Raw genomic sequence first — 23,933 nt, 5'->3', positions numbered from 1 at the left:
AAATGTAATAAAAAGTGACCAAAATGTCGCACAGTCTTCAAAATGGTAGCAATGGAAACGTTGGCTCATTTCACAAAAAATGACATATCACATCAGAAGATGGCGAAATTTTTTTTTCTTTTTTGTACACATTCGTTTAATTTTTGAAAATGTATTAAAAAACAATAAAACCTGTATACATTTGGTATCACCGTGATCGCACCGAACCAAAGAATAAAGTAGAGGTGTTATTTGGAGTGCACAGTGAAAAACGTAAAAACTGAGCCCACTGAGAAGTAAAATTTGTTACGCTAAAAATAAGCCCTCACACAGCTTTGTACGCGGAAAAATGAAAAAGGAATATTTGAAGGTGGAGAGCAAGAAATGAGAGAAAAAACCCTGCGTCCTTCAGGGGTTAAACTGTATTTGGAAGGAGTTTGGCAACCAGAGCATGGACTGGCACAGACTGAAGGCATCCATGTGAAAGAAGGTTGGCAATGATAGATGATAGAGGACAGGGACCACAATATGATGGAGGGTGGAGGACAGGGGGCCACATTCAAAAGGGGAGGAAGCGAAGGGCCACAATATAAGCAAAGAGGCAGGAGTACAGATAAGTGAAAAGGTAGCATTGTATGTTGCTGGGTTGCATTAGGGGGTATTATTTGAGTTCTTAGGGGGGTTGGCCACAGGAAGGGCCATTCTACCATGTGGGGGCCATTTAGGTAGATTATACTATGTTTGTGGGTGGGCCAGGGGGTGGGTTGATGGGCGTCATTTAGAAAAAGAGGAGGGTCTTTGTCCCTCTTTCTCTACCCCAAAAGTTGGTACGTATGAATGTGGTTAAAACAGCATGCTTAATAGAAGAGGAAAAGACACCAAAAGAGAGAGAGAGATTGAAACATTTTGTGGGGTGAGAAGTGAGGGGATGGGGTCACTGATGCAGGTAGTGGGGCGAGCAGAGGAAAGGAGCCTAGACACTTCTTCCTCTGTGACTGGCTCAAAGGAAGAGAGTGAACAAGTTAAGGCACCAGAGGGAAGGGGATTAATGGAGTTACTGGATTGGGAAATCATTTACTGGCAAATGCAATCAATTTTATCTATAAAGTAGTTGTCCAGATCGTCAACACCAAGGTCTGTGACAGGTGGCTGCACCTTTGGTGTTAGTAAGGAGTGAAGCATATTGATAGAGATTTTTATCTAGGGCTTAAACCGCCCTTACCAGTTGTAAAGGTGACTTTCAAATTAACTATTTCATGGCTGCCCAGTACCGGGACGAGAGAGCACAAAACCCAAGACACATCAGTCTCTTAGTGAATGTGGAATCTCCACCAGATGTTAGCTGAAGCTGTGAAATGGGAAGGAGTAACCCTTAAATGTCCGCAATGCTACAGTGGGAGATTCTACATACACTAAGAGACTGATGTGTCTTGGGTTTGTACTCTCGTCCTGGTACTGGGCAGCCATGAAAGAGTTAATTTGAAAGTCACCTTGCAATGGGGAGGTTTGAGCCCCAGATAAAAATCTCTATCAATTGGTGTTGGCTGGGTCAGCATACCAGAAATGGACATTTGACCATCGAGGTGACCTCTGCGGGAGTCCAGGCGGCCAGTGACCAGAACTGATAATGAGAGCTCGGGGTAAGTCTACTTTATTGTCTGCCTTGACTGTCACTTCTGTTTCACTGGCTGGGTGGATTGGGTAAGGTCATGTCCTTGTATGATATTATGTACTTTGCCTTTAAATGTCCATATATAAAAGTATGCTCACTATAACTGTGGCAAAGAACCACTTATAAGGTGACTAACAGTGACTGGACAGTGACGGATGGTGAGATAGTCTGTGATGTTAGCTGAAGCTGTGAGATGGGAAGGAGTAACCATTAGATATCCGCAATGCTAGAGTGGGAAATTCTACATACACTAAGAGACTGATGTGTCTTGGGTTTGTTCTCTCGTCCCTTTACCGGGCAGCCATGAAAGAGTTCATTTGCAAAAAAAAACCAAAAAACTGTTCCGTTATTTAGAAAGTGAAATAAAAAGTAATGGCTATCGGGACCTTTTAAGAGATGTTTATTAATAATAATAATAATTCCTTTATTTTTCTAGTGCACACAAATTACACAACGCTGCACAGAACATCCCAAATCAGTTCATGTCCCAATGGGTGCTCACAATCTAATCAACCTAACAGTATGTTTTGAAGTGTGGGAGGAAATCGGAGGACCCGGAGGAAACCCACGGAAACACGGAGAGAACATACAGACTCTTTGCAGATGTTGACCTGAATGGGCCTCGAACCCAGGACCCCAGCGCTGCAAGGCATTAGTGCGAACCACTGACCAACGTGCTGCAATCCAAAAGAATCCGAATCTAATAAATAATTTGTGTATTATGTGATATATGGCAATACAGTTGTATTGTAACATTTATGGACTTCTGAATATTGTGAAACTGAGATTTTTTTTTTATGAAAGATTTTCATTTTTAAAATGTATTAAAATATAATAAATCTGATTTCAATTTTGGTTCTCTGTGATCGAACCGACCCAAGAAATAAATGGAGTCGTCGTATGGAGCAAGAAGTTAGAACCATAAAAACAGAGCCCAGATGAAAATGATCCAAATTTTCCTGTTTTCCAGTACATTACACTGGGTATAAAATACTGACACTAAAAAGTACAATATGTTGTTCTAAAGACTTTGTGCTCCGAAAAATAAAAAAGTTACGGATTTTTAAAGGAGGGGAAGAAAAAAAATGGAAGGAGTTAAACTGTAAAATAAAAGAATTCTGGGTCTTGGGAGTTGGGGAGTAAAAACAGAAAAATAAAATCGGAAAAGATTTCAACAATACTGTGGATAATGGGTTGTAAAACTTATTACAGGTGTAGCCTTCCACACAGTATCCGGTACACGGCCCCACACTGCCACCCAGCGGCCATAAATCACACTGCACACAGTCACCCGCAGGCTTCAAAAGTTCCTGCCTTACAGTGGCAGACATTTTATTGGAGACCATAGCACAGTCTCTATGCAGGACACTCACCATAGTGAAGACAATTCTTTGACCTCTGTCCTTCCCCCTTGTGAGGAAGCTTCTGTAAGTCTCGTCACCTCATCAACGCGTGCCGCCATCTTTGAAAAGGGCAACACTTATCCATCTTAATTAAACATGTCACAACCTGGCGCGTATGATAAGCATCTTTACGACTTTAATAACCCGCTAAGGTCACACATAGCCGGTGTCAACCTTGTGGAAGTTTCCCGGTGGTTTTGTAAATCGAGTCTGCCCACAAGTAAAATGGTCGCCGCCGTACACTGACGTCGTAGCCTGTACACAGCGAGGCGGAAGTGATCCTGCGGAGAGGGCGGGGTTTCTGCAGAAGCGAAAGGAGCCGGTAACCGTGAGTATGAGAGTGGTTGTTGTCACGTCTAGATGAGGAGGGGGACAGTGATAATGTACCCAGTGCACTGCCTGTCCTGAGGTCAGGCCTATCTATATCATAGACGCCTCATCTTATTGTATCCGGTGCCCTAATCATAATACAAGGGCCACTGCACTGCAGGGCTCATGGGCTGAACCATGTACATAGTACTAAGGGGAGAGCACTGCAGGGAGTCAGGGCTGTACCATGTTACACAGTACTGGGAGGAACATTGCAGAAAGTCTGGGCTCTACCATGTTGCATAGTACTAGGGCAGTGATGGCTAACCTATGGCACTGGTGCCAGAGGTGGCACTCGGAGCCCTTTCTGTGGGCACTCAGGCCATAACCAGAGAGGACTCCAGGTATCTTCCTGCAGACCCAGACAGCCCATGACTTGCTGTGCACAGAGCTATTTTAAAGTGACAGCTGTACCTGGGACTATTTTTTGCTTTTTTTGGTGTGCTCAGGGGCCGGTATCAATGAAAACTGTGACAGAGAAGGGAGTATAAATCACAAATTAAATTTCTGAGTTGGCACTTTGCGATAAATAAGCGGGTCTTTGTTGTAGTTTGGGCACTCGGTCTCTAAAAGGTTTGCCATCACTGCTATATAACATGGTACAGCCCAGGCTCCCTGCAGTGTTCCCCCTAATACTATGTACATGGTTCAGCCCAGACCCCCTGCAGTGCTCCCCCTAGTACAGTGGTGGCGAACCTTTTAGAGACCAGGTGCCCAAACTTCAACCAAAACGTACTTATTTACCATCGAGTGCCAACTTTAACAGCAACGTATTGCTCTCTGTTGTTCCACAAAATTCAATCGTATCAGCCCCCTGAGGACACCAATACAGTTGAAAGCAGGAAGGAAAATTCAGACATCATTGTAGCTTCTCTGCAGGGTCTCTCTGTACAGGAAGAATCGTGGGGCCAGTAGTAGGACCTCCAAAAATATTATGGCCCTGTTCACACCTTCTTACTCCTCTTGCAGTTCCAATCAGTCAAGGATACTTCACCTTAAAAGAGTGCCAAGAGCTGCATCTCAATTGTCTAAGACTGCAGAAAGATTTAAGTCCTGTCAGGTGAACTTTGTTCTGGGGCAACAGACTGGGTGCCCACAGAAAGGTCCCTGAGTGCCACCTCTGGCACCCGTGCCGTAGGTTCGCCATCACTGTACTAGGGGGGAGCACTGCAGGGAGTCTGGGCTGCACCATGTTACATAGCACTGGGGGGAAGCACTGCAGGGAATTTGGTTTGTGCCATGTTATAGTACTTGGGGGAGCACTACAGGGAGTCTGGGCTGTACCATGATACATAGTACAAAGGAAGGGGTTCAAGGAGTCTGAGCAGTACCATGTTACACAGTATTGGGGGGAGCACTGCAGTGAGTCTATCCTGTACCATGTAACTGGTGGGAAGTCAAGTAATGGTATGTAACATAGTGGTGGGGTTATTGCCATGGATACCAGGTTAAACAACACCACCAGAGGAGTGGCATTGTTGGAGAGGTCAGGGTTTATTTGAGCCATATTGCCAATCGCAATAGATGTACTGAAACGAGACAGCCTTGGTTCTTTATATGATCCATTACTGTCATGACAACAGATTACCGCTCCCCGATGACACCATGGGGAGCGACGATCAAAACAAAGATGGAGACACCCATGTGCCACTGTCTTGTAAATGCCGCTGCCGGCAATCAAAGGGTCAAGACCCTTGATCGGTATTTGCTGCAATATGCAATGCAATATTTTTTTTTTAGCATACATATTTTTTTTGCGTACATGAACGTCATGGAGTGTGAAGAGGTTAACGATATGAACCAGAATGACATCCGGCTTCTTATGGTTTTGTGAGCTACAGAACTGGACATTCAAACTATAAAAAATCGTCCGGAACTGGATCGTTATATGCCACTTTATTTCTAACTATGTCTTTAGCTGCGTGTATCTCTGGTTCTGTAGCTCACAAAGCCATAAGCCTGGTGCCATCTGAAAGATGAGATTCTTATCTTTAATATGACACTAAAATCATGTCTAGAACAGAAGATACTCCTGATACTGCCGCTGCCTTTGCAACCACGAAACTTGTCTCATCTCAAGTAATGAGGTCAGAATAGCATAATAATAATAGTAATCTTTATATAGCACTAACATATTCTGCAGCGCTGTGCAGTTGCAACATATGCAACTATAAAATGGAAACATGAATGAGGTGCCTGTTCACAAGAGCTTACAGTCTATGAATACGTTCTTGCTTGGTTCGTGGTTTTGCACTTTGTGTGTGTAGGATGCTATTGTTAATAAGTCTTGTCTTCTCTTGCAGTGATATGGAGGCCGTCTCCTTTGTCCTGGCTGCTTGCCTGTGCTTCTCCATTGTGAGCGCAGACTCAAAGGCTGTGACAACGTCCCTCACCGCCAAGTGGTCTTCTACACCCCTGCTCCTGGAGGCCAGGTAAGAGCGAAACAGAGCCTACACATCATCATACTGAATAGAAGCAGCACCTGTACAAGGAAACCCCAGGGCCGCCTCAGGCTGTGTACCTTTGCTAGACCAGTGTCATCCTGCTGCAGGTCTGGCCGCTCCGCAGCTTCCTGTTATATGTTTGTTCTTCTTTTGTTTCCTGCTCTAACGCTCTTTACATGGAGCCAAATCTTCTCTACTTCTTCCCCTCCCCCAGACCGTATGTTATATAAGTGTCATTTACTATCACTTACTAGCGCATGCAAGAACTGGCATTATCTTTTACTTTTATCACCTGTATTACTTGTTCAGATAAATATATATAAATATTTTCATCCAAAATTGCATTGTGAAGCTGTATGTTGTGGAATTGGAATCTGTGGTCTGGATAAGGATATGTTATTTTGGAGAAGTTGCACTGTATAGCAATACCCAACGTAGCCCTCAGTGATGTCATTGCTTGTGGATGACCTCATCGGCTGCATTTACGTCAATTGGTTCACAGGTTTATGTGTTGTCTGTTACTCCAGGGCAAGGGATACACCAGTGTCCGTATATTAAAAAGAAAAAAACGTAAAAGGAGCCTTTCATAGGTAGAGATGGCGTCTGCACAGCCAATCTGGAAAATTTACTCCCCTAGCTACTAGCCATGGCTTTGATTGGCCAGGAGACACCTGGCTAGTAGTTAGGGGTGTCAATTTGCTGGACTGGAAATATCTCTGGAACGCGCCCAAACTCTAAACCCGAATGAAAAATTTGGATCTGTTCATCTCCAGTCATCAAAACTGCTGGTGCCCTCAGGTAGGGTGTGAAATGTCCTCTCTAGAATCTTTACTTTTATATGAATTCTTCCCTTCTCTTTTACTGAGAATAAAAAAATCCCGTAAAATGAGCAGAGTAGAGTCATATTGGCTTGAGATGAGTCAAGTTTATAAGCTGCTGGGGGTGTGTTACTTCAGGTGCCCCTATCTTTGGTACTGTAGTACTTATAACCATGCGTGCAATGTCATACTAAAGATAAGAATCTCATCTTTGAGGCTCCAGAGAAAAATCCAATTCTTCCCTTTTTTTTTAACTGTCTATATCTCTGGTTCTAGAACAGAACCACAGGCCTGGTGTGATCTGAAAGATGAGATTCTTATCTTTGATATAGCTCCAAAATCCTGACTCATCTTTTTGGCTGATTTGCATGTGCCTTTGGAGGAGATTTTTTATATAAGTAAAGGGGCAAAACTTCACATAAAAGAGGAAATTCTAGAAAGGACATTTTATACCCTACCTGAGGGGGGTAATAGTTAAATGGAGTAAAATCTAGTGACAGGTTCTCTTTAGTTTTATTTCAGGGATTTTAATCTTCACACTGTATATACATAATGGAACATTCACATTCCAATAACAAATAATCTTTTGCGTTAAATTCATCCCGTTCTGTGTCATCTTTTATAGTGAATTTCTGGCTGATGATGGATTGGATACTTTCTGGACATTTGTGGATGAAAACCAACAATTGGATGATCAAGGTAGTAATCAAAGGTTAAATCTAAAAATAAAGATGACTTGTGATCTGGACCATTATAAACATAGAGTGGGAAGCAGTTGGCTCCATGTTCTCTATAGTGGTTGGAGACCATGGTGGTGGGTTTATTCACCACTACCAGCTGCTACACAGAACACACAGCATACTACTTCTCGCTCGATGACCCATGTTTATGACAAGGTCAAACTGCTTGAATGCGTAGGGACTGGGACCATGGGAGGTTGGCATCATAGGAGTCTGCAAGGTCCCCTGACCTGACCCTTTCAGAATGGGACTTGAGGAACATAGGAGTCCTGTAGGCTTTGCAATGGAATTGAAAGGAGCAGAGGATTCAGTTCTGTCCTCTGCTTCATTTACTCCTATGGTAACTTGGGACTGCTAACAGAACAGTACTCTCTGTATCAGGCAGGGCAGGGATCCCCAGCGACCAATTATGTATCCCCTGTCTTGTTCATAGGGCACATACACCTGCTGCACTGTACCGTTCCGACCCAGTAGAAATATATAATATATCGTTATAGAGAGGGGCTGGGGTGAGCAGCCAGACATTACTGACCATGAAATGGCCGCAGATGGAGGGTCATGTGATCTCTATCTGTCCATGAGCAATCGCTTTGCCAGGACTTTATGTTAGTATTCATGAATATAATAAGATCAACGTCCTGGCAGGGCGATTGTTCATGTTCAGTTAGAGATCACATGAACTTCCATCTGCAGCCATTTTATGGTCGGGTATGTCCGGCTAATGAGGTTAAAGACAGGAGGATTCACTTTACATATCAAGAAAGCGGCGCAGAACTATTAATAGATGGATATCGGTAAATTGCCTAATATCCTGCCCCCCCCCCCCCCCCACACTTACACACACAGTACAAAATACATGAAGAATGCGGTCAGCCCCTTTAATGTTTGTAGATGCTGCTATGAGATTAGGCTAGTGCAGTTCTATGCATTTAACATGTAATATATGCTCCAGTGATATAAAAATAGCGTATACAGAATTTTTCATAATTTATATTTCTGGTGTAGGTTCAGATTCTGCCAACTACAATCAATTGCTGAAAAGCGCCGGTCGCCTCCTGTCTCCCGTCCAGCAGAACCTGTTGAAGTTTGCTCTGTCTCTGCGCTCGTACTCAGCCGCGGTCCAGACGTTCCAGCAGGTTGGTATCTGGAGCTTGTAAAAGATCTGAAACCTCTGAATCTCTGCAGAAATGAGCGATTCAGGCATCTGGAAAAGTTAATTCATTTATGTATTTTTACTTCTCTATTTGATATCCATGTTGATCATGCTTCAAAGGGAATCTACAATCAAAATCGAGCAGATACTCCAGGCACCATGACTGTGGTAATCTTCTTATTTGTATCCAAGGCCTCCTTCCTTCTAAAATTAACTTCTATGCTAAATTATGTGAATGACTCTGAAGGGTCAGAGTCTGTTACACTGTGCAGGAGCACTCCCCCCTCCCACTCTGTGAGATTACATCAGGCAGAGGGAGTAGGGGGTGCCGAAGGAGCAGGCGGGAGGTAGAGATGATCTCATGTGCAATGTAACAGCCTGTGAAGCTACCGCATGTAGGGGCTCTGGTAATGCCTTCCAGAGCCCTTTTGACTAATTAGCATAATTAAAAAAATTATTTTAGAAGGAATGAGGCGGTGGATAACAAATATATAAGAAGATTACCACAGTCACGGTGCCTGGATCTATGAGTTTGAATGCCTCTGGTATATCATGATGGATTTTGATAATAGGTTTCCTTTGAACTTTGTTACTTTTCTGATAAAGTTTAAAATGATTGTAAAAGTAGACCTGAAATTTATTGCAATACAATTTTTCGTCTTTTCATGATTTGGGCCTATGAAACATCACTTTGTTTTTAGATTGCAGAAGATGAGTCGCCCCCTGCAGGCTGTGAAGCCTTTATAGTGGTTCATGGGGAAAAGACCTGTGACCTTGGCAAATTACCGTCACTTCTTAGTGGAGCTCTGGAAAGGTAAGTCCGTGTTGGTAACCTGGTCCGTGGCTGGTGTAGATGACTTCCATACTTTCCAGTGCATACTGCTAATGTGATCTGCACGCTTTATTCTCCAGTGCAGTTACATACATGCGTTTAGTTGCAAGGTGACATGGGATGCACGGACACGTGCCAGCTTGGGGTCTAAATGTCTGTGTAGTGCTAGACTAATGTATGTGTGTCAGCTTCATACTGAATATATTTGTACCTTGATTGTGTATCTTTTGATTTTTATTTTATATCTTATTCTATCTTGTATTATTTAGCGTTGTATTAATGTCACCTGAGATTTATTGTTTTATTTGGACAGGCCAAAGCCTTTCCTGTTTAAAGGAGACCACCAGTATCCTGGCGCGTACCCCGACAGTCCTGTGGTCATACTGTACGGTGAAATCGGCAACCAAGAGTTTTCAAAATTCCACCAACATTTGTCAGAAAAGGCTAGAGCGGGGGAGATTGCATATATACTACGGCACTATGTCGCGGTAAGAACCACTTGGAGCTCTTTATTCCCATAACACCACATATACGGTCTATTAAATAAACTGACGTTTTGAGGGACTCCACCATCTCCTTTGGGGCTCATTCATATGGGCATATCTGTTGTGTGTCCACAAAGAATGCGAAAATGTAGCATACATATTGTATGGGTTTTTTCAAATCCGAATGCCACGTTTTTTTTTTTTGTTTTTTTTTTGTTTTTTTTTCATGTTCGCCAAAAACGCAGACCGCATACAGATACTGGTCCATTCGTGTTACATCCGTTTTTTTTTGCGTATTCATTGACTTCTATGAAGGTCTGTGGTCCGCATGTGAGAAAAAGTAGTACATGCTTCAGTTCTTTCTCACAGTCTACAGTCATGTGAGCAGACCCTTAGAAATCAATGGGTCAGTATTCTATCTGAATAGCATACTGATTTTAAAAAGCATTCGACGGAATGAGCCCCTTAGCTCATTAATCAGGACCCCGCCTTGGCACTCATGGACACCCACGTATGTTCAGCATGGTCTGGCTTCCCCACATTTATTGGGCATGTCGGCAGTGGCATGAGATTTCATGCTGAGTCTTCATGAGCAGAAGGCAGATTTGCCTTAAGTAGGAGAGGTGGTCGGGGCTCGCCCCAATTGCACCCAGGTACAAATTTATATACAAAATGAAATTAGATTTTTTTGAATGGGGCAGGGGGTCTAATGCACAGAGATATATTCATTATCTTTCTTGTGGGCTGAGTAACTGTCTGAGGATTAGGAATATCAATCTCATTGGTAGGGGAACCAAATGCTGGGTTTTCAACTGATGTTGGGGGTCCCGTGGAGTAGCTGATTAAGTGTTGTCTTGCCTCTTCATTGAATGTTATGGGAGTGTCTGAAATTGCCTAGATCTTCAGCACTATTATATACAGTGATTGTCAATGCTGTGCTCGGCTTCACTCCAATACAATTGAATGCAGCAAGACACGTGCTCGTCCTGCCACTTCCACCCCTTTGGTGACAATGGGACCCCCATTCTCCAGATTGCTGGGGGTCCATTCACATGATCATCTGGAGTTCCAGCAGTGGGACTAAAGTGGGATAAGATACAAACCTGTTAAACCCCTTTGAGGTAGGTGGTAGGTTCCCTTTAATTTCATCATAATTTATTGTCCTGTTTTGTATTGTTTGAAGACTATTAAACTCCAACCAATTGCTGAACTTTCACAGTGTATGTATGATGTTAGCTTTGTATACAAACGAGAAAAAAGGCTGATTTTCCTAAAATAATATAATACGTGTGAGTTGAAGGAAGTGATTTGAGAAATATTTCCCGGAGCATTGAAAATAATATCTTACATTTTGTTTCCTTAGAATCCAGGGACAGAGAAAGTTTACCTCTCGGGATATGGTGTGGAATTGGCCATTAAAAGTACAGAATACAAAGCCAAGGATGACACACAAGTGAAAGGTAACTGCATTGAATATTGGTCACCTGTAGTCCACTTTTAGCTTGTCACGTATGTGAGGGCTCTAGGATTTTGGTAATCCTCTTCATACTGAGCTTATTCCTAAATTTACTTTGTATTCTAGGGAACAATGTTAACGCCACAGTGGTTGGAGACAACGATCCACTGGATGAGGTTCAAGGTTTTTTCTTTGGAAAGCTCAGGTACTAGTAGTCTTAATTTTGGGTTGCACATACTGTATAATAATAATATAATGTACCTTATGTGCTGTTCAGAGGGAATCAACTTGTGCTCTGTAGCTGTTTCCTGTATCCACTCCCCTAACATCATGTGTGTATTGTAATATATATGTGTACTATAAGTGCAGTAATATGAAGAATATATTCAAAGTAGATAAGTTGCATGTTATAACATATTTAAAGTATAAGGGGTTAAAGTGAACCTGTCACCAGTAATGTCATTTTTAACTGGTGATAGCCAGCTATTGCTGATGGTCTATTCTATGCTGATTTTAAAAATGCTTTTGTCAGGGTTGTGAATCTTTCAGTACTTTATATAAGTTTAAATCTCATTACCTGGCTCCCTGCTAGAAGCATGTGGCGAGTTCCAGGGCAGCTGCAGCCTGTGTTATTACATGAGTGGGAGGCAGAGCCACACCCCCAGTGCTTGACTGACAGCCTGTATAATTCTGTAAAGGCTGCTCCATGTGCTTGCTGGTGGCCACACCCTCTGCAGCCTGTGTGTGTGTATATAGAAGAGATACAACAGCACCAGACAGCCATGTTATAGCAGAACATGTCAGGTACTTGTGTAGCTGATGTCTGTGTATCACACATGTGTATAGCAGAACATGTCAGGTACTGGTGTAGCTGATGTCTGTGTCTCTGTGTATTAGGAGGATGCAGAATGTCAGTGAGAACTATTACTTCCTGATCCAAAACTTTGTACTATCTCTTATCCAAGGAAAGTGAATCTTTATTCACTTATTTTGGCCTCCCGAATATGCTGAATTCCATCTTTTTAAAGTTCCCTGCTAATAAACATCAGTTCTAGCCGAGTCTCTTGCAGCTCTGGCGTTTGTGTACGGCAGCGGTGTGGTGTCGGATCACAAGCGGACATGACACCCTGCTGTACACCCTGTGGTCAGCGAGAACTCAGATCAGTGTTGTTAATCCCTTTATCTGCCCCCCAAAACCCCATCTGTGCCCTGTCCTTTCTGTGCCCATACAACAATTTACCGCCACGTACATGTATATGTTTTTGATCTTATGGCGCAGTTTAAAAAATGGGGTCATTTGTGAGCAGCCACGTGACTTAGTGGCATAACTTCCACTTTCTGAGGCTTTGCCATTCATGTCATATTCTTAATTTATGCCATCAAATTCAGATGGCATAATGCTGGTAACTACCCCACCAAGGAGGCAATATAACCAGTGTTTGCCTTGCAGGCAGCTGTATCCAGAGCTACAAGAACAGCTGAAGGAGCTGAGGAAACATCTAGTGGAGAGCACCAATGAGATGGCGCCCCTGAAAGTGTGGGAACTACAAGGTACCTGATGTTATATGGCCATGTTGAGTTACACCAGAACAACCAGTCGTAAGGTTCCTATAATGGTGAAAGAAATGGCCACTTCTTCTACCAGAGCTGTGATAGCTGTGCTGATCAATTTTCAGGCAGATAAAAGAAATTCTGATTCATAGAGTTCCGGTATCCTTCAAGCTAGAATAGTGATACAGACTCCACATCTCCTGCCATCACAAATACTGGAAAAGTCAATAGAAATTCACATTATTTGTAGTATTAACCGTCACATTCTCCTAAGTGACGGGTATTTATTACACATTTAAGGACAGGTCTCCTCTCTCCTCTATGTAAGGACAGTATATTACAGGACAGGTCTCCTCTCTCCTCTATGTAAGGACAGTATATTACAGGACAGGTCTCCTCTCTCCTCTATGTAAGGACAGTATATTACAGGACAGGTCTCCTTTCTCCGATGTAAGGACAGTATATTACAGGACAGGTCTCCTCTATGTAAGGACAGTATATTACAGGGACAGGTCTCCTCTCTCCTATGTAAGGACTGTATATTACAGGACAGGTCTCCTCTCTCCTCTATGTAAGGACAGTATATTACAGGACAGGTCTCCTCTCTCCTCTATGTAAGGACAGTATATTACAGGACAGGTCTCCTCTCTCCTCTATGTAAGGACAGTATATTACAGGACAGGTCTCCTCTCTCCTCTATGTAAGGACAGTATATTACAGGACAGGTCTCCTCTCTCCTCTATGTAAGGACAGTATATTACAGGACAGGTCTCCTTTCTCCGATGTAAGGACAGTATATTACAGGACAGGTCTCCTCTATGTAAGGACAGTATATTACAGGGACAGGTCTCCTCTCTCCTATGTAAGGACTGTATATTACAGGACAGGTCTCCTCTCTCCTATGTAAGGACAGTATATTACAGGACAGGTCTCCTCTCTCCTATGTAAGGACAGTATATTACAGGACAGGTCTCCTCTCTCCTATGTATGGACTGTATATTACAGGAAAGGTCTCCTCTCTCCTATGTAAGGACAGTATATTACAGGACAGGTCTCCTCTCTCCTCTATGTAAGGACAGTATATTACAGGACAGGTCTCCTTTCTCCTATGTAAGGACAGTATATTACAGGACAGGTCTCCTCTATGTAACGACAGTATATTACAGGACAGGTCTCCTCTCTCCTATGTAAGGACAGTATATTATAGGACAGGTCTCCTCTCTCCTCTATGTAAGGACAGTATATTACAGGACAGGTCTCCTCTCTCCTCTATGTAAGGACAGTATATTATAGGACAGGTCTCCTCTCTCCTCTATGTAAGGACAGTATATTACAGGACAGGTCTCCTTTCTCCTATGTAAGGACAGTATATTACAGGAAAGGTCTCCTCTATGTAAGGACAGTATATTACAGGACAGGTCTCCTCTCTCCTCTATGTAAGGACAGTATATTACAGGACAGGTCTCCTCTCTCCTCTATGTAAGGACAGTATATTATAGGACAGGTCTCCTCTCTCCTCTATGTAAGGACAGTATATTACAGGACAGGTCTCCTTTCTCCTATGTAAGGACAGTATATTACAGGACAGGTCTCCACCATGTAAGGACAGTATATTACAGGACAGGTCTCCTCTCTCCTCTATGTAAGGACTGTATATTACAGGACAGGTCTCCTCTCTCCTATGTAAGGACAGTATATTACAGGACAGGTCTCCTCACTCCTATGTAAGGACAGTATATTACAGGACAGGTCTCCTCTCTCCTCTATGTAAGGACAGTATATTACAGGACAGGTCTCCTCTCTCCTATGTAAGGACAGTATGTTACAGGACAGGTCTCCTCTCTCCTATGTAAGGACAGTATATTACAGGACAGGTCTCCTCTATGTAAGGACAGTATATTACAGGACAGGTCTCCTCTCTCCTATGTAAGGACTGTATATTACAGGACAGGTCTCCTCTCTCCTATGTAAGGACAGTATATTATAGGACAGGTCTCCTCTCTCCTCTATGTAAGGACAGTATATTACAGGAAAGGTCTCCTTTCTCCTATGTAAGGACTGTATATTACAGGAAAGGTCTCCTCTATGTAAGGACAGTATATTACAGGACAGGTCTCCTCTCTCCTCTATGTAAGGACAGTATATTACAGGACAGGTCTCCTCTCTCCTCTATGTAAGGACAGTATATTACAGGACAGGTCTCCTCTCTCCTCTATGTAAGGACAGTATATTACAGGACAGGTCTCCTCTCTCCTATGTAAGGACAGTATATTACAGGACATGTCTCCTCTCTCCTATGTAAGGACAGTATATTACAGGAAAGGTCTCCTCTATGTAAGGACAGTATATTACAGGACAGGTCTCCTCTCTCCTCTATGTAAGGACAGTATATTACAGGACAGGTCTCCTCTCTCCTCTATGTAAGGACAGTATATTACAGGACAGGTCTCCTCTCTCCTATGTAAGGACAGTATATTACAGGACAGGTCTCCTTTCTCCTATGTAAGGACAGTATATTACAGGACAGGTCTCCTCTATGTAAGGACTGTATATTACAGGACAGGTCTCCTCTCTCCTATGTAAGGACTGTATATTACAGGACAGGTCTCCTCTCTCCTCTATGTAAGGACAGTATATTACAGGACAGGTCTCCTCTCTCCTCTATGTAAGGACAGTATATTACAGGACAGGTCTCCTTTCTCCTATGTAAGGACTGTATATTACAGGACAGGTCTCCTTTCTCCTATGTAAGGACAGTATATTACAGGACAGGTCTCCTCTCTCCTATGTATGGACTGTATATTACAGGACAGGTCTCCTCTCTCCTATGTAAGGACCGTATATTACAGGACAGGTCTCCTCTCTCCTATGTAAGGACAGTATATTACAGGACAGGTCTCCTCTCTCCTATGTAAGGACTGTATATTACAGGACAGGTCTCCTCTCTCCTATGTAAGGACAGTATATTACAGGACAGGTCTCCTCTCTCCTATGTAAGGACAGTATATTACAGGACAGGTCTCCTCTCTCCTATGTAAGGACTGTATATTACAGGACAGGTCTCCTCTCTCCTATGTAAGGACAGTATATTACAGGACAGGTCTCCTCTCTCCTCTACAGGTCTCTCTACTTATGATGTAACATTACTGGGGCAGCTCTATACTGTCCTGCTTTATTATTCAGTATGAATAAATATTTCACTTTCCTAATTCTTATTTGCATTACTTTTAGATCTCAGTTTTCAGACCGCTGCCCGGATCTTGGCAGCGCCTTCTTCTGAGGCTCTGATGGTTATGAAAGATCTGAGCCAGAACTTCCCTACTAAGGCCAGGTAACGTAATGTCTCCTATATATTGTAGGATGATTTTCATGGTCGTTTTTTTCAGCAATAGTAAGAAATAAATATCTTTACTCCATTATTTGGAGCTTTGTGAATTACATTTGACTTGTTTCCCTCATATAGGACATTGACCAGGACTCCAGTTGACGCTGCTATGCGGATGGAGGTAGAGGAGAACCAAAAGGTAAGTCTTGTTTAGTTGTGACTGCAAAATGAGATTTTGTAGTCTGTCATGTGTTATTGTCACTTTGATCTGAGTCCTATTCATGGAAAACCCATTACCATATTTTCTGGGCAATAAGACGCACTTTTTAGCAAGAAAAAAAAATATTGCTCAAAAATGCCTGTGTCTTATGTAGTCCTAAGGTCAGGAGGTTCCAGCACTGCCAGATCCTCTAGACTGCTGTGATGGAGACTGTGTAAGGCACTTTGTCAGGTAGTCACTCAATCTCCCAGAGAGCAGAGCCTCCACACTGCTGTCTGCCTCTTCTTGCGTCCCGACTGTAACACACAGGACTCGGAGTGATGTCAGATGTATGGGACTGATCACATGCATCCTGCATCACTCAAGGTCCTCATGCTACCAGCAATGGGGTAAAGAAGAGATGTGTTTGTGTTTCTGCATATAGCAGTGCCCAGTGTGTTCCTTTGTGTATGTGTGTGTGAGTGTAGTTCTTTTGTTTGTGTATGTGCATAGCAGTGCTGTGAGTGTGAATGAATGGATGTATCAGAGCTGTGTTTGTAAATGTATGGATGTAGGAGAGCTGTGTGTTTAAATGTATGGATGTAACAGAGCAGGGAAATTTTAATTGGTGTAAAATATATTTTTCTTATTTTCATTACTAAATCTGGGGAAGACCCTATACAATTTTGGGGAATAAACTCTCCGCCATTGTATCAGACACTTCAGTGTATGCTTTCACACCAGATCCTATTCATCGCTGTCTTGTTTTTGTTACTCAGTACTTTAAGGGCACCTTGGGGCTGCAACCTGGAGACTCGGGTCTGTTTATTAATGGACTTCACGTTGATCTAGACAACCAGGATATCTTCAGGTGAGGAGCAAAACTTATACCCTGTGTACTCTGTGGCTTAAATGTGTTCTGATTTTTTTTAAAGATTTTTTTTCACCATTTCCTGATACATCATCCCTTTAAATTCAGTTTCTGCTCCAATGATTTGGAAACGGTTGAATTTTTTTTTCTCAAGCTTACACACAACCTGAGCACTCGGCACCAATATGGTAATCATGCTCTCTGCTTTCAGAGGGGTCTTCCTAAACTATATGCTTTACGTTAAGACCACGCACCTGACATTAGAATAACTGACATTGATTGCTTGGGAACAGTAAGAGCTAGAGAAAAAAAAATCTTACTTTGTGCCTCGAATGGAGGGGTAGCTCCTGTTGAAGGATGCAACAAATTGGAGTTTGTGGAGGAGTAGAAATCTTTGGGCGCCCATTCACACAACCGTAATTGTGGCCACTATAGAAGTCTATGGCATCAGGTCACGGTGCGGTGAGCACATGGTGTGGATCCAAGCTGGTCGAACACTCCGCAAAGTATAGAGAGTGTCCTATATTTGGGAAGATTTGTGTTGTGGCTGCTCCGTTTTCAATGAGGAGTGCTCACTACCCCTCCTCTCTCTACTTGGCTGTGTGATCCAGTCAATGATCCAGTCTGGGTGACTGTGTGAATAATGATTTAGAAGGACTTAGGTGAGGCCGGCAGTGGTTTAGCTTTATAGATAAGCTCCAATTTTAGGGATACAATTCTTCAGACTACCATTGCACCATGATCTCCCCTTTGACTTGCCAATTCACATGGTGTGTTCCATGTGAACTTGAATTTTTTTCATGGGTTGGAGGCTTTGAATGGGTAAGTCGGAGTGGAGGTCACGGACATAAAGTTTTCCCTTTATATTTTGATATGGGAATGTTCTTTCCTATGACATTCCCTATTTCTTAGGATTTGGTTGACGTTTTATTTAATGGCTTTTGAAGTGATGTCCAGCTTTAATTGTAGGGATAGGGAGAAACGTAAAGATGCACGTACTAATGCACAATATTGTATATTTATATAGCGCCAGCATATTCCATAACACTTTACAAATCATGGGCAACATATAGATTAAATAAGACTATGCATAGTAAAAACATAGTCATATGGAAACAATAGGAGAGTGGGCTCTGCCTTCAAGAGCTTTCAGTCTGTAGTAATGTAATAATACAAGTAATGTGAATAAACATCCATGTTTTGTCCTATCTTGCATGGAATCTATGGGTTGGGAAATAGCAGTAGGAGACATACTAACAGTATAATATGCATTAATACATGATCTACACAGCTGGATGAAGCTGCTATACGGCCACAGACAGCTGTCATACAGGGTGATTCAGGTTCTGTAAGAATCTGTAATTGGGCAATTCCGTAAGAACCTGTTACTGGTTTAGTGTCCCAAATTCACCTGACAGGTTCCCTTTTAATAAACACGACATAAGTTGCTGAGGACATGACTACTTAACATTTATTTTTCCTACTTGCAGCTTGTTTGATGTACTGCGTAATGAAGCTCGGGTGATGGAAGGTCTTCACCGATTGGGCATCGAGGGCTCAGCTCTTCATAATGTTCTCAAGCTGAACATCCAGCCCTCTAACTCAGACTATGCTGTGGATATCCGAAGTCCTGCTATATCGGTAACTTATGTGCTGTAACTCACTGACTAACTCTATCACAAATCTACACATTTATAAAAACCGTGCATAATTTGTGTGGATTGATATGCATTTGGCATGTGCAGATACCTGCATTAAATCTCATTGAATACACTGTCCACACTGTTCTGTTTGCTTCTTTGCCATGTAATTAGATGTGTATGTTGTATCAGTATTAGTAGGTTGCCCACATCTTCTTAATTATACATTCTTTCTCTTCTTGCTTCACAGTGGGTGAACAATCTAGAGTTGGATAGTAGATACAGCAACTGGCCATACAACGTTCAAGAGTTGCTCCGACCAACCTTCCCTGGAGTCATACGACAAATCCGCAAGAACTTCCACAACTTTGTAAGTGGATTAAACCTTTCAGATAAATGGAAACCTATAATAAGTTATTCATGCAGCTTAAAGGAAACCTACCATCAGTAGCCTATCTAAGAAGGTAGATCTGTTGGTAGGTTCCTCCTAACGTCCTAAGCCCTAACCTATCTTGCTCCAATCCTATAATACTTACTAACCTTTTCTAAACCTTACCGCACTGATATGCACCTTTTCTGCAAAGGAGTAGCCTCTCCGGGGTGTTGGAGCAAAGGCTACTTCATGATCTATTAGCCTTTTGCTATCCTACCTGCTTATGCGTTCTCGTCCTCCGGATGCACAGTGGCCCATTCAGTATTAAAGGATTAGAGAAAGATTGTTTAGGACTTAGGTCGTTAGGAGGAACCTACTATCAGATCTTCCTTATTAGAATGGGTTCAAACCAAGTTCTATCTTTATGCTAAGCGCATACATTGGGAAAGCACCTGACGAATACGATTAGCGTAGTTGTTTCTTCCGTCAGGTCACTATACTGTCCGCCTGAAAAAGCAGGATAGAAAGACGTAGCAAGCTACGTCCTTTAATCCTGCATCCTCCGGTGGAGGCAATGGATAACTTTGGGGAGCGGATGCAGCATATTGGATTTTACCCCACAGCCCCACCGAGCGCATACGTCACTTGGCAGGAGGGGGCACCCGGTGATGTCACTGTCCATTATTAATCGGTAGCAGCCGGTTGCCGTCTGCTGCTGATTTACTCTCCTGCGTCCGCATTCAGGGGGGAGGGGAAGTCCCGTTGGAATCCTTGTGGCAAATAACCTTGTGTGTACCCAGCCTTGTATATTGCTGATGGTAGGATGTAAATCTTTCTCATGTTTGTTGTGAAAAAAAAAAAATGGTGTCATTTTGGGGTTTTTGATCTGTGGTCTCCAATGGTCACTAGAAAAAAAGTGCCGCTTCCTTGGTTAAACTTGAAAGAAATATGTTGGTTTTTAATTAAATTAATGATGAAATTGCGCAGAATGGATAATCATGAAAGGCTATAAATGTCTCATATTTGAAAAGTTAAAATTTGGATGTGCCTGTTGATGTTGGGTGATGAGTCTTCATTATAGTTGTAGAGAGTAATGGATAGAGCTCCCTGTGTCTTTCTCTAGGTTCTTTTCATCGACCCGGAGCAGCAATCTACAGCGGAGCTGATAAATGTAGCGGAGATGTTCCTCAGTAATCACATACCATTGAGGTAATGGCGCTATTGGTTCTTAGATAACTGTAAGGATATATTTTGCTGTCACCTTCCATTAACTCTGCTTGGGTAAGTGGACTGAATAGAGGGGGTTCTGTGGTGAACCCGTCATACTACATTACTTCTGCTGTGAGATGAGTGGCTGCACTGATCACCCCTCAGTGATAACAAATTGAGATTAGAGAAGCCAAGTCCATTTAAAGGAACCATCCTTCCAATCGCCTCTTATCTTGGAGCAGCTCCGAAGTCGGCCTTGCACTGCTTATAGATGTACATCACATCCCTTCAGGGTCCTCTTTGTACCTGTTTTTGAAAATTGATAAAAGTCTTAAAAAAGATATTACAAGATCCTAACACACAAAAAACATTGTTCTGCTTTAGCGATAACCATTTAATGTAATATGTTGCAGTATATAATGTGCTTAATAGGGGTTCTACCAACTATCCACAGTGTTCAACAAGCTCATTGGTGAGGATCTGACTGCTGTGATCCCCATGATCAGAAGAACGGGACCTCCAGCAATGCGAGAAACAGGGGTCTCATTCTCACTAATTGATTAAGGTGGCAAGTTGAGTGTGTGTCCTACTGCTCCATTCAATTTTATCAAAGTGTTGTAAATTTAGAAAAATAGTGCTTGATTATCTCTGGTACTCCTGAGTGTTGGGGGTAGTAGAGTTCTGTTTTCGGCAATTAAATGGAGCGGCAGGTAGCACACTTAACTTGCTGCTCCACCCATTAATGAGAACAGAGATCCAATCTCGTGATCGTGTTGGACCCTCACCAATCAACTTGTTATCGTATATCATTTGGGTAAGGGATAACTGAAATAGTTGCTACAACCACTTAAATGTCCTTTATTCTTCTGTCAATAGAGGGCGCCTTTCTCCACCTACGTAATCATATTTGCTCTTCTTTCAGGATTGGCTTGGTGTTTGTTGTGAATGATGACGACGAGGTTGATGGCTTCGAGGATGCGGGTGTTGCTTTACTGCGGACTTTTAACTATGTGGCTGACGAAGAGGATAACTACCACGCTTTCCGGATGGTTGTATCGGTAGGTTTGGCTCCCTTACAGCACTGTTAGTGAATTCCTCACCCTACATCTGGCCCTGCTCTTGTCGCTCTTGTCTATTTGGATGTATACATGTGTATTGTAGGGTGTCTGAAGTTTTATCAGTACTCGGGTAGCAGCAGAAATAAATGGTGTCTACTTAAAGGGGTTTTCCCACGAAAACATGTTAGGCCCTATCCACGGGATAGGGAGTAACTTGTTGATCAGTGGGGGCCTCGGTGCTGAGACCCCCACAGATTAAGAAAACGAGGGGTCCGCGCTCAGCAATTTCCATCAGCTCTATAGAGATTAATGGAAAAGAACGGTCATGCGCGGCCGTCTGCTGCTTTAGTCTGAAGAGCGGCGAGGGGGTCAGACAGAGGGCTTAACTTATGTTCTTTGGAAAACCCCTGTAAAAGGAAGGACCACCACTGGCACCCAGGTTCAGTCTTCAAGCCAGTCATAACCTTTACATTTTAGCTTTTGATTTACGTTACTTTTCTCATTTTCCTCTCTGTAGATCTACAACAAGGTGCGGACTGGCGAAAAGCTGACGGTGAAACACGTGACTAGTGTCCTGGAAGAGAAGTATCGCTACGTGGAGTTGAGCAGTATTTTGGGCAGAGACTCCGAATATGACCAGAATAGAAAGGTAAACATATGTTTTCTATCCCTATTTCCAAAATATACAGTGTTAAGAAACAGGCCACTTAAAAAATGATTTTAGTGTTGGCTTAATGAGACGTGCTATGGTGCAGCTGATATTTTCCTTCAGTTATTACCCCGCGTGTATCTTGGATGATGACGCTCATGTTACATAGTCATAACTGTTGCTTTAATGATTATTTAGCAGGGGAAGGAGTACTTCTTACAGACTGGATTGTCCCCGCTCCCAGTGGTCCTCTTCAATGGGATACCCTTTCAGAAAGACCAACTAGATCCGGATGAGTTGGAGACTACCACAATGCACAAAATCCTGGAGTGCACCACATTTTTCCAGAAAGCTGTGTATCTGGTAAGACGTGTGACCTGGCTCTTCCCTCCATATTGATCTGTAACTTCTCCTCTATACAACCCCTTTAATTCTATTCTTTATACCTTATATTTGACTAGATATGTAAAGCCTTTTACTAACTATTTTACTCTACAGTCCTAGGCATTGAAGTGTCCAATCATAGATTCCTCACGGTTCTCATCTTTGTCTTCTTGTTGTATCCTCCATCGATCGGCGCAGACTTAATGGTCCTGTTTTTCCTTACACAGGGGGAAGTGACAAATGATCATGACGTGGTGGATTACCTTATGACTCAGCCTAACGTGGTTCCCAGGATTAACCTGCGGATCCTTGAAGTGGAACGTCAATATGTGGACCTCACTGCCACCAGTCAGTGTCATGTTGTATTCTTCCAGTCAGATATCTATGTGGTATACCGTTTTTTTTTGGACTATAAAGTGCACAAAAAATCCCAGAAACCAAAGGTGTGCCTTATAGTCCAGTGTGCCTTATAGTCCAGTGTGCCTTATAGTCCAGTGTGCCTTATAGTCCAGTGTGCCTTATAGTCCAGTGCGCCTTATAGTCCAGTGCGCCTTATAGTCCAGTGCGCCTTATATATGAACTTACAGCTGCCTTGAGCTGTGCATAGGTCTGCCACCTGCTGGTCATTCATCCTTATAATCAGGTGCGCCTTATAAATGAACCTAGACGGTATAGCAGGCATTTATTGATGGTGCGTTTTATAATCCGGTGTGCCTTATAGTACGAAAAATACGGTACAAAAAGCTGCCATTATAGTTTTCTCGGCATGTAGACACCGGCACATTCTGTCTTCAATACCGAAGTCATTGCATAAGTCTGGGTCCCAAGAATAGGCCTGTACTGCACTTTTTCCTTTAATGAATATGTGCAATTATCTTACATTAGTATCACATTCACTAAAGTTGTTCATGTTTCTTACGGTGACTTCTTTTCCTTTTCAGATAACTTCTTTGTGGATGATTATGCCAGATTTAGCGTACTGGACTCCAATGATAAGAGCGCAGCAATAGCCAACAGTATGAACTACCTGACCAAGAAAGGTAAGTCTTCTCATGCATCTTGTACAATAAGCAATCGCCTCTCATTTTAAATATGGAGTTGCTTGCAACCTTGTTCTAAAAAAAAAAAGCTAAGCAGCATTTCTTAATAAAGTTTACAAGAATATATACAATATTAATAATGCTCTCTCAGTTACAAATAGTTTACTAAAAAGAATAAATAAAATTTATTTCAAAATTCACTATTATCATCTGCGTTATTCATTCAAAATTTTGTTGCAAAATTAAATGTATTTAAAGGGGTTATCCGGCTGTTAAAAATTAC

At 42.5% G+C, this 23,933-nt stretch overlaps 1 protein-coding gene across 2 annotated transcripts in view; it reads left to right on the top strand.

Annotated features, from left to right (window-relative positions):
• Nucleotides 1-3,217: 3,217 nt before the first annotated feature.
• The window catches only part of UGGT1 (UDP-glucose glycoprotein glucosyltransferase 1), a 38,763-nt gene continuing 18,047 nt past the window's right edge, over nucleotides 3,218-23,933 (top strand). For both annotated transcript variants that reach the window (XM_072143483.1, XM_072143482.1), the window contains exons 1-20: nucleotides 3,218-3,382; nucleotides 5,727-5,855; nucleotides 7,311-7,384; nucleotides 8,431-8,561; nucleotides 9,280-9,392; nucleotides 9,724-9,898; nucleotides 11,259-11,355; nucleotides 11,478-11,556; nucleotides 12,802-12,902; nucleotides 16,134-16,233; nucleotides 16,366-16,426; nucleotides 17,206-17,297; nucleotides 18,788-18,938; nucleotides 19,188-19,307; nucleotides 20,434-20,519; nucleotides 21,442-21,577; nucleotides 22,095-22,226; nucleotides 22,425-22,589; nucleotides 22,838-22,958; nucleotides 23,552-23,650. In XM_072143483.1, the coding sequence (XP_071999584.1) occupies nucleotides 5,731-5,855; nucleotides 7,311-7,384; nucleotides 8,431-8,561; nucleotides 9,280-9,392; nucleotides 9,724-9,898; nucleotides 11,259-11,355; nucleotides 11,478-11,556; nucleotides 12,802-12,902; nucleotides 16,134-16,233; nucleotides 16,366-16,426; nucleotides 17,206-17,297; nucleotides 18,788-18,938; nucleotides 19,188-19,307; nucleotides 20,434-20,519; nucleotides 21,442-21,577; nucleotides 22,095-22,226; nucleotides 22,425-22,589; nucleotides 22,838-22,958; nucleotides 23,552-23,650 (2,158 nt within the window). In that variant the 5' untranslated portion in view covers nucleotides 3,218-3,382; nucleotides 5,727-5,730. The remainder of the gene's footprint in view (nucleotides 3,383-5,726; nucleotides 5,856-7,310; nucleotides 7,385-8,430; nucleotides 8,562-9,279; nucleotides 9,393-9,723; nucleotides 9,899-11,258; nucleotides 11,356-11,477; nucleotides 11,557-12,801; nucleotides 12,903-16,133; nucleotides 16,234-16,365; nucleotides 16,427-17,205; nucleotides 17,298-18,787; nucleotides 18,939-19,187; nucleotides 19,308-20,433; nucleotides 20,520-21,441; nucleotides 21,578-22,094; nucleotides 22,227-22,424; nucleotides 22,590-22,837; nucleotides 22,959-23,551; nucleotides 23,651-23,933) is intronic.

The sequence above is a fragment of the Engystomops pustulosus genome, chromosome 3 (genome assembly GCF_040894005.1).
Source record: "Engystomops pustulosus chromosome 3, aEngPut4.maternal, whole genome shotgun sequence".
NCBI lineage: Eukaryota > Metazoa > Chordata > Amphibia > Anura > Leptodactylidae > Engystomops > Engystomops pustulosus.
This window is presented reverse-complemented; position numbering and strand designations above follow the sequence as displayed.